Source organism: Oncorhynchus tshawytscha, linkage group LG09 (genome assembly GCF_018296145.1).
Source record: "Oncorhynchus tshawytscha isolate Ot180627B linkage group LG09, Otsh_v2.0, whole genome shotgun sequence".
In the NCBI taxonomy this organism is placed as follows: Eukaryota; Metazoa; Chordata; class Actinopteri; order Salmoniformes; family Salmonidae; genus Oncorhynchus; species Oncorhynchus tshawytscha.
In genome coordinates, this window is record NC_056437.1 from 20,983,407 (window position 1) to 20,994,963 (window position 11,557).

Genomic DNA, 11,557 nt, shown 5'->3' on the forward strand with positions numbered 1-11,557 from the left:
CTACCCCTGTCTGTCAGCTGGCATAGAATAGTACCTACCCCTGTCTGTCAGCTGACATAGAATAGTATCTACCCCTGTCTGTCTGCTGGCAAAGAATGGTACCTATCACTGTCTGTCTGCTGGCATAGAATAGGACCTACCCCTGTCTGTCAGCTGGCATAGAATAGGACCTACCACTGTCTGTCAGCTGACATAGAATAGTACCTACCACTGTCTGTCAGCTGACATAGAATTGTACCTACCACTGTCTGTCAACTGGCATAGAATAGTACCTACCCCTGTCTGTCAGCTGACATAGAATAGTACCTACCCCTGTCTGTCAGCTGGCATAAAATAGTACCTACCCCTGTCTGTCTGCTGGCATAGAATAGTACCTACCCCTGTCTGTCAGCTGACATAGAATAGTACCTACCACTGTCTGTCAGCTGACATAGAATAGGACCTACCCCTGTCTGTCAGCTGGCATAAAATAGTACCTATCCCTGTCTGTCTGCTGGCATAGAATAGTACCTACCCCTGTCTGTCTGCTGACATAGAATAGTACCTACCCCTGTCTGTCAGCTAACATAGAATAGTACCTACCCCTGTCTGTCAGCTGGCATAGAATAGTACCTACCCCTGTCTGTCAGCTGGCATAGAATAGTACCTACCCCTGTCTGTCAGCTGACATAGAATAGTATCTACCCCTGTCTGTCTGCTGGCAAAGAATGGTACCTATCACTGTCTGTCTGCTGGCATAGAATAGTACCTACCCTGTCTGTCAGCTGACATAGAATAGTACCTACCACTGTCTGTCAGCTGACATAGAATAGGACCTACCCCTGTCTGTCAGCTGGCATAGAATAGGACCTACCACTGTCTGTCAGCTGACATAGAATAGTACCTACCACTGTCTGTCAGCTGACATAGAATTGTACCTACCCCTGTCTGTCAACTGACATAGAATGGTACCACTACCACTGTCTGTCAACTGGCATAGAATAGTACCTACCCCTGTCTGTCAGCTGACATAGAATAGTACCTACCACTGTCTGTCTGCTGACATAGAATAGGACCTACCCCTGTCTGTCAGCTGGCATAGAATAGTACCTACCACTGTCTGTCAGCTGACATAGAATGGTACCTACCACTGTCTGTCAGCTGGCATAGAATAGTACCTACCACTGTCTGTCAGCTGGCATAGAATAGTACCTACCCCTGTCTGTAGGCTGACATAGAATAGTACCTACCACTGTCTGTCTGCTAACATAGAATGGTACCTACCCCTGTCTGTCAGCTGACATAGAATAGTACCTATCACTGTCTGTCTGCTGGCATAGAATAGTACCTATCACTGTCTGCCTGCTGACGTAGAATAGTACCTACCCCTGTCTGTCAGCTGACATAGAATAGTACCTACCCCTGTCTGTCAGCTGGCATAGAATAGTACCTACCCCTGTCTGTCAGCTGACATAGAATAGGACCTACCCCTGTCTGTCAGCTGGCATAGAATAGTACCTACCAATGTCTGTCAGCTGGCATAGAATAGTACCTACCCCTGTCTGTCAGCTGGCATAGAATAGTACCTATCACTGTCTGTCTGCTAACATAGAATAGGACCTACCCCTGTCTGTCAGCTGGCATAGAATAGTACCTACCACTGTCTGTCAGCTGACATAGAATAGGACCTACCCCTGTCTGTCAGCTGGCATAAAATAGTACCTACCACTGTCTGTCAGCTGGCATAGAATAGTACCTACCCCTGTCTGTCTGCTGACATAGAATAGTACCTACCCCTGTCTGTCAGCTAACATAGAATAGTACCTACCCCTGTCTGTCAGCTGACATAGAATAGTACCTACCCCTGTCTGTCAGCTGGCATAGAATAGTACCTACCCCTGTCTGTCAGCTGACATAGAATAGTATCTACCCCTGTCTGTCTGCTGGCAAAGAATGGTACCTATCACTGTCTGTCTGCTGACATAGAATAGTACCTACCACTGTCTGTCAGCTGACATAGAATAGGACCTACCCCTGTCTGTCAGCTGACATAGAATTGTACCTACCCCTGTCTGTCAACTGACATAGAATGGTACCTACCACTGTCTGTCAGCTGGCATAGAATAGTACCTACCACTGTCTGTCAGCTGGCATAGAATAGTACCTACCCCTGTCTGTAGGCTGACATAGAATAGTACCTACCACTGTCTGTCTGCTAACATAGAATGGTACCTACCCCTGTCTGTCAGCTGACATAGAATAGTACCTATCACTGTCTGTCTGCTGGCATAGAATAGTACCTATCACTGTCTGCCTGCTGACGTAGAATAGTACCTACCCCTGTCTGTCAGCTGACATAGAATAGTACCTACCCCTGTCTGTCAGCTGGCATAGAATAGTACCTACCCCTGTCTGTCAGCTGACATAGAATAGGACCTACCCCTGTCTGTCAGCTGGCATAGAATAGTACCTACCAATGTCTGTCAGCTGGCATAGAATAGTACCTACCCCGGTCTGTCAGCTGACATAGAATAGTACCTATCACTGTCTGTCTGCTAACATAGAATAGGACCTACCCCTGTCTGTCAGCTGGCATAGAATAGTACCTACCACTGTCTGTCAGCTGACATAGAATAGACCTACCCCTGTCTGTCAGCTGGCATAAAATAGTACCTACCCCTGTCTGTCAGCTGGCATAGAATAGTACCTACCCCTGTCTGTCTGCTGACATAGAATAGTACCTACCCCTGTCTGTCAGCTAACATAGAATAGTACCTACCCCTGTCTGTCAGCTGACATAGAATAGTACCTACCCCTGTCTGTCAGCTGGCATAGAATAGTACCTACCCCTGTCTGTCAGCTGACATAGAATAGTATCTACCCCTGTCTGTCTGCTGGCAAAGAATGGTACCTATCACTGTCTGTCTGCTGGCATAGAATAGTACCTACCCCTGTCTGTCAGCTGACATAGAATAGTACCTACCACTGTCTGTCAGCTGACATAGAATAGGACCTACCCCTGTCTGTCAGCTGGCATAGAATAGGACCTACCACTGTCTGTCAGCTGACATAGAATAGGACCTACCCCTGTCTGTCAGCTGGCATAAAATAGTACCTACCCCTGTCTGTCAGCTGGCATAGAATAGTACCTACCCCTGTCTGTCTGCTGACATAGAATAGTACCTACCCCTGTCTGTCTGCTGGCATAGAATAGTACCTACCCCTGTCTGTCAGCTGACATAGAATAGTACCTACCCTGTCTGTCAGCTGACATAGAATGGTACCTACCACTGTCTGTCAGCTGACATAGAATAGTACCTACCCCTGTCTGTCAGCTGACATAGAATAGTACCTACCACTGTCTGTCAGCTGACATAGAATAGGACCTACCCCTGTCTGTCAGCTGGCATAGAATAGTACCTACCACTGTCTGTCAGCTGACATAGAATGGTACCTACCACTGTCTGTCAGCTGACATAGAATAGGACCTACCCCTGTCTGTCAGCTGGCATAAAATAGTACCTACCCCTGTCTGTCTGCTGGCATAGAATAGTACCTACCCCTGTCTGTCAGCTGACATAGAATAGTACCTACCACTGTCTGTCAGCTGACATAGAATAGGACCTACCCCTGTCTGTCAGCTGGCATAAAATAGTACCTATCCCTGTCTGTCTGCTGGCATAGAATAGTACCTACCCCTGTCTGTCTGCTGGCATAGAATATTACCTACCCCTGTCTGTCAGCTGGCATAGAATAGTACCTACCACTGTCTGTCAGCTGACATAGAACAGGACCTACCCCTGTCTGTCTGCTGGCATAGAATAGTACCTACCCCTGTCTGTCAGCTGGCATAGAATAGTACCTACCCCTGTCTGTCTGCTGACATAGAATAGTATCTACCCCTGTCTGTCTGCTGGCATAGAATAGTACCTACCCCTGTCTGTCTGCTGGCATAGAATAGTACCTACCCCTGTCTGCCTGCTGACGTAGAATAGTACCTACCACTGTCTGTCTGCTGGCATAGAATAGTACCTACCCCTGTCTGTCTGCTGACATAGAATAGTATCTACCCCTGTCTGTCTGCTGGCATAGAATAGTACCTACCCCTGTCTGTCTGCTGACATAGAATAGTACCTACCCCTGTCTGTCTGCTGACATAGAATAGTACCTACCCCTGTCTGTCTGCTGACATAGAATAGTACCTACCCCTGTCTGTCAGCTGACATAGAATAGTACCTACCCCTGTCTGTCTGCTGACATATAATAGTACCTACCCCTGTCTGTCAGCTGGCATAGAATAGTACCTACCCCTGTCTGTCTGCTGGCATAGAATAGTACCTACCCCTGTCTGCCTGCTGACGTAGAATAGTACCTACCACTGTCTGTCTGCTGGCATAGAATAGTACCTACCCCTGTCTGTCTGCTGACATAGAATAGTATCTACCCCTGTCTGTCTGCTGGCATAGAATAGTACCTACCCCTGTCTGTCTGCTGGCATAGAATAGTACCTACCCCTGTCTGCCTGCTGGCATAGAATAGTACCTACCCCTGTCTGTCAGCTGGCATAGAATAGGACCTACCCCTGTCTGTCAGCTGGCATAAAATAGTACCTACCCCTGTCTGTCAGCTGTCATAGAATAGTACCTACCCCTGTCTGTCTGCTGACATAGAATAGTACCTACCCTGTCTGTCTGCTGACATAGAATAGTATCTACCCCTGTCTGTCTGCTGGCAAAGAATGGTACCTATCACTGTCTGTCTGCTGGCATAGAATAGTACCTACCCCTGTCTGTCAGCTGACATAGAATAGTACCTACCACTGTCTGTCAGCTGACATAGAATAGGACCTACCCCTGTCTGTCAGCTGGCATAGAATAGTATCTACCACTGTCTGTCAGCTGACATAGAATAGGACCTACCCCTGTCTGTCAGCTGGCATAGAATAGTACCTACCCCTGTCTGTCTGCTGACATAGAATAGTACCTACCCCTGTCTGTCTGCTGGCATAGAATAGTACCTACCCCTGTCTGTCAGCTGACATAGAATAGTACCTACCCCCTGTCTGTCAGCTGACATAGAATAGTACCTACCACTGTCTGTCTGCTAACATAGAATGGTACCTACCCCTGTCTGTCAGCTGACATAGAATAGTACCTACCACTGTCTGTCTGCTAACATAGAATGGTACCTACCCCTGTCTGTCTGCTAACATAGAATGGTACCAACCCCTGTCTGTCAGCTGACATAGAATAGTACCTACCACTGTCTGTCTGCTAACATAGAATAGTACCTACCCCTGTCTGTCTGCTAACATAGAATGGTACCAACCCCTGTCTGTCAGCTGACATAGAATAGTACCTACCCCTGTCTGTCTGCTAACATAGAATAGTATCTACCCCTGTCTGTCAGCTGACATAGAATAGTACCTACCACTGTCTGTCTGCTGGCATAGAATAGTACCTACCACTGTCTGCCTGCTGACATAGAATAGTACCTACCACTGTCTGTCAGCTGGCATAGAATTGTACCTACCCCTGTCTGTCTGCTAACATAGAATGGTACCAACCCCTGTCTGTCAGCTGACATAGAATAGTACCTACCACTGTCTGTCTGCTAACATAGAATAGGACCTACCTCTGTCTGTCAGCTGACATAGAATAGTACCTACCACTGTCTGTCAGCTGACATAGAATAGTACCTACCACTGTCTGTCAGCCTACCTACCCCTGTCTGTCAGCTGGCATACAATTGTACCTACCCCTGTCTGTCAGCTGGCATAGAATTGTACCTACCCCTGTCTGTCTGCTAACATAGAATAGGACCTACCCCTGTCTGTCTGCTAACATAGAATAGTACCTACCCCTGTCTGTCTGCTCTATAGTGTATCAGCTGATAGCCACACAATAGGAGGTGTCTAAATCAAAAAGACACAGGGTGTCTAAACAGATTGGCCCCTGGCTCACCCGATACGGTCCAATCAGCTTTGGACCTGGGTGGATCAGATTACCTGTTCCCTGGTAGTGGGACAGGTGAGACAGGTGACACCCACCACCATAGAGAGGCTGGGTTACTGACACCTCCACCTGTCAGACAGACACACTACAGAACCTGTCTGGATGCCCTGTGCCCACCACACACAGGCAAGTCAACTGAGGCCTGGAGTAAACATGTCAAGGCCAGCATAGCCCCTCTACTAACCTTACCTCCACCGGCCAAATGCACAGATGCACAAACATACACGCACGCACATTAAAACATAATAAAAACGTCATACACCTGTTTGCTGTTGGGTAATAGTGCCATACTAATTGAGTCATTTCACAATAATGTTTTCTTCTGAGTGGGTTGCAAGATGCTTATGCGCTGTGGAGCAGGAGGGGGTTTACACTATAATAGAATCAACATGTATTACATAAGGATCAGGACTCTCTGGGTCTCTTCTTGTTCCCCTCTGCAGAGGGCAGAGGGCTCCCTGCATGTTTTGAATTTGAAGCAGAATAGGTGCTCTGAGAGATCTGCTCTAACTCAATGTCACATTCCGTATGATTCCCTTCTGGAGGTGCTGTAAACTCTGATTCAATGTTTTAAAAGGGAAGGAGAAGGATGTCCATTCCAAGACCTATAACTAAGATCAGAGTCACATTTAGAGAAAACTTGTGCCAATACGGTTTGTGTCTGAATGTTCTGAGAGCGCCACTTTCTCCTCCATAGCCGTAGCTAAGTGATAATTGATGTTGTACTGTTTATCTCTGATAGTTTCAAAACCTATGAAGATGTCCAGTGAAAGCAGATATGCAATTTGTTGACACCACAACACAGTACAGACTTGGAGACACATTATCCCGAATGCCAATCAATAAAAACATCTGTTAAATTCGCTACTCTGTTTTGCTTGTTTGCAGCGGGTCATTTCATAGGGAACTGTCAGAGGCACTGACATATTGTTACATCACCAACATGGCGAGAATAAAACCTGGCTGAACTCTTAATATATGGCTTTGCCTAAAATGACTGAGGAAGACTAAAACAATCCTCTGTATGGCACTGTCAGCTGTTACAGTTATCAAAGCATTGCTACTTTGTCATGGAGATGCTCAATATTGATTTAACATTCAAATTGTTGTCATTACTATTTTTACTTCTATTGTTTATTACGACTATGTGTTGTCATTTTATTGCATTGAATTCACTATTGCATTATCAGTAATTTCCTCTTTGCATCCTCTCTCTCTTAAAGATGACATCACAGGCCCATATCCAGACCAGTTTGAGGATGTAATGGATTTTATCAAGGCTACCATTGGCAGACTGAGGAGATCATCCGAGTCCGCCGGCGGCTCAAGGGGAAGGAGGGAGCAGAGAGAGCAGGGGAGACAGAGAGGAGCAGCAAACATAGACCGAAGAGGGGGAGGAGGGAGAGGAGTGGGGAGAGGAGGACGTGGGGAGAAGAAGGGTCGGGGGCGAGGGGGCAAAGAGAGGAGCAGTGAAAGAGGGGAGCAGCGGATGAAGCCGGTTGAAGGCCGAGGCTGCTTGCTAAAAGAAGTCCATCTCAACGTCACAGACTTGGGGTTGGGCTACCGGACCAAAGAGGAGATGATCTTCCGGTACTGCAGCGGCCCTTGTTCAGATGCAGAGACCAACTATGACAAGATCCTCAACAACCTCACCCACAACAAGAAGCTGGTCAAGGACACACCCTCCCGCACCTGCTGTCGACCAATCACGTTTGACGATGATCTGTCATTCCTGGATGACAACAACGAGGACTACCACATTCTGCGGAAGCATTCCGCCCGCAAATGTGGCTGTGTCTGACTCTGGGAGAGACGAATGAAAGAAAGGCTGACAGACAGACAGAAAGGAGAAGGAGCAGTAACATAAAGCCTCTCAGAGGCTGGTACTGCCTCTTGGAATGAAGGAACACATGGGAAAAGAAGGGAACATGAGACGGATACAGTCCACTCCTGTGGTGTCTTAGGAACCATGGACAGTATTAGCATGTCCTGTGTCCCACTCCTGAGAGGCTGCTGTGGGGTGAACAGGGATGGTGTGGTCCCCAAACCTCCAGTAGTTAAGCTAATTTAGAGCCCAGATCAGGTCACAGTGGAGAAGGGACTCCTCTATGCTATAATTACATAGAATTTTAATTACTTAGAAATTCAGCGTAACGGTCTTTAAAAGAGACGTTGTCAATTCAGCTCAGTATTCACTTCATGATTGGATCGCGTTCTTGGACGTCTACAGGGGATACGCTCTCATTTCCCTGTGGAACCATGCTGTTACACTCACAGGCTTGCCTGCAATGGAGCTGCTTAGACGGAATCAGAGGAATTCAGGATATTGTTCCTCAAAAACGTCTGTTTTTCCGTAGTCAGATCATGAGGCATACAGTGAGAGCAGAACTCTTCTTGACAAGTATTTCCAGCTGCAGTCCAGAGTGTTCTGGTTTCACTGCACAGACTGGAGCTTAACGTTTACATTCACAATGAACGAGGGAACCTGTTGACTGGTTTAGTCCTATAGCAAAGAGACAGTCTGGTACGACACATCGATGTAAAATCCAATATATTTACAATTTATATATATATATAAATATATATATATATATATATACACACACAAGATGTATTTATTAAGATTGAATTAACTTATTGTTATTTATTGCAGTCCATTTTATGAAAGAAATGTTTGTTTTTCTTATTTATTTGAGCTCTGTTTTGTCCCGGATGGTACCAAAGTGGAGCATGTGTTTTCTAAGTAGAATCAGATTGTGCTGAAACAACCAGATTCAAGGTGCAGCCATAACTAATTAAACTCATCCTTCAGTTTCAAAATGCTGTACAAAGTCTGTAATCCATGGTAGTTAATCCTAAACCCACTGCCGATTCCAAAACATCATAGATTTATGAGAATAACAGAAGCTATCGATTTAGAGAGGGGGCGCAGAAAGGAAGAGACATGGTGGAGCGGACCAATTCCAACCTTTTTCAAAACGTACAGATCTTATCTCTGCTTTCGATCCTTTTCAATGATGCCAGGTTTGAGCGTCTTTGACAGTGTTCCTCATTTGTCACTAATGGAAAGCAGAGAGGACTGAGCAGCCTGGGACGTTAGGGGCTGAGGGCCTGGGAGACACCAGTCAGCTGCTCCTCACTCCTCACGCTAACCAAGTAGATGGGTAAACAAGACTACTGCCAAAATCATGGCATGCCATTATCGGTTTACAAAGGAACATACAAAGCCTGCATTCATTGTTTATTTTCTAGGAATAAAGTTGCACTGCCAGTGGTTATCCCGGAGAGCTGTGTAGCTTTCTTTACAATGATACTCTCCACATTATTTCAAGACATCCACTTTTTGTATAGACAGAATAACAAAATGACCTCATTGCTAGAGAAGTGGTGCAGGACGGGTTGGATATGGCCAGCCTTCAGGCCCACTGCTTTCAATTCACTTACATTCTCTTTCTATCACACCATTTGCAAAGTAATGTGTTACTAAACTCTTTACAAAATGCTACATAAAAGCTAGCCAGGAGTGATGGTAGCACAGAAAATCTCTGATATCATAGAAGCAGTCAGTAAAAACCTTGACGCTAGACTGTGGAAAAGGGACCCACTGTCCTTTGGCCATCACAGTGCAATGCAGAAGTTGATGGTATGCATGTACACTTGGCTGCCAGGGTCTGTTACCCTCAACCCTTCAGCCTGGTCCTGGCTCTACACCAAGTCTGGGCAAAAACTTCGTAGTGGTTACTGTCCCAGTAGGCTTTAGCGTTCTTGGGAGTGTCTCTGTCTCTGTGGTCTCTGCTTTGACAGACATACAGGTTTTTCTTACTGATCTGGGGTTTGTTTGAAAACAATCCTCTAACATGCAGCTTAGCCCACTACTCCCACTGGAACACCAGTGCTTAAGACCATTTAAGGGCGATCTAGGCTCTGCCTCTCTTAGCCAAATCGACATGCACTCCTCTACAAATTTATTTGGACAGTGAAGCTTAAACTTTTCATTTGGGTCTATACTCCAACATTTTCACTTTGAGATCAAATACTTCATATGAGGTGACAGTACAGAATGTCACCTTTTATTTTAGGGTATTTTCCAACATTCTGTTTATCCGTTTAAAAATGTAAGCTCTGTGTATCTACTCCTCCCATTTGAAGGTGTCATAAATATTTGTACAGAATCACACATGTGTATTAAAGTGGTCAGAAATGTTGTATTTGGTCACATATTCCTAGCACACAATGATAAAGTTAGAGATACGAAGGTCATACCTCCAAGACATTCTAACCTCTCATCTTTACCAACAGGGAGGTTAACATTTTTTTTTTTTGGGGGGTATGATATTTATGTCTAACTTTCTCACTCATCATTATTCACGATTCATTCATGATTATCCGTAATCATTGCTAGGAACCACATTAATGCAGGAGTGTTCCCGAAACACATTATATTCTTATTTACAATAAAAGTGACTTCAAAATTCCACAATACATGATGACATCATCATTCGTAACATAACCAAAACAAACTGCAAATGCATCCAACAACTTTGTAGAGTCACAGGTTTGATAGGAATGTGGGAACAAATACTACACTTTTGACTACTTTAATACACTACAAGTGAAAATATACAGTATATCACACAAGTGAGTACACCCCTCACAGTTGAGTAAATATTTGAGTATATCTTTTCATGTGACAACACTGAAGAAATGACACTTTGCTACAATGTAAAGTAGTGAGTGTACCGCTTGTATAACAGTGTAAATTTGCTGTCCCCTCAAAATAACTCAACACACAGCCATTAATGTCTAAACCGCTGGCAACCAAAGTGAGTACACCCCTAAGTTAAAATGTCCAGATTGGGCCCAAAGTGTCAATATTTTGTGTGGCCACCATCATTTTCCAGCACTGCCTTAACCCTCTTGGGCGTGGAGTTCACCAGAGCTTCACAGGTTGCCACTGGAGTCCTCTTCCACTCCTCCATGATGACATCACGGAGCTGGTGGATGTTAGACACCTTGCACTCCTCCACCTTCCGTTTGACGATGCCCCACAGATGCTCAATTAGGTTTAGGTCTGGAGACATGCTTGGCCAGTCCATCACCTTTACCCTCAGCTTCTTTAGCAAGGCAGTGGTCGTCTTGGAGTTGTGTTTGGGGTCGTTATCATGTTGGATTACTGCCCTGCGGCCCAGCAGGGCACAGTCTCCGAAGGGAGGGGATCATGCTCTGCTTCAGTATGTCACAGTACATGTTGGCATTCATGGTTCCCTCAATGAACTGTAGCTCCCCAGTGCCGGCAGCACTCATGCAGCCCCAGACCATGACACTCCCACCACCATGCTTGACTGTAGGCAAGACACACTTGTCTTTGTACTCCTCACCTGGTTGCCGCCACACAAGCTTGACACCATCTGAACCAAATAGGTTTATCTTGGTCTCATCAGACCACAGGACATGGTTCCAGTAATCCATGTCCTTAAGTCTGCTTGTCTTCAGCAAACTGTTTGCGGGCTTTTTTGTGCATCATCTTTAGAAGAGGCGTCCTTCTGGGATGACAGCCATGCAGA

The 11,557-nt window shown here is 45.7% G+C and overlaps 1 protein-coding gene across 1 annotated transcript in view; it reads left to right on the plus strand.

The window, feature by feature from the left end:
- Positions 1–10,312, plus strand: part of LOC112257542 (glial cell line-derived neurotrophic factor-like) — a 30,298-nt gene extending 19,986 nt beyond the window's left edge. Inside the window, exon 3 of the mRNA XM_024431189.2 lies at positions 7,217–10,312. Within this exon, the coding sequence (XP_024286957.1) occupies positions 7,217–7,794 (578 nt within the window). The 3' untranslated portion in view covers positions 7,795–10,312. The remainder of the gene's footprint in view (positions 1–7,216) is intronic.
- Positions 10,313–11,557: the final 1,245 nt, after the last annotated feature.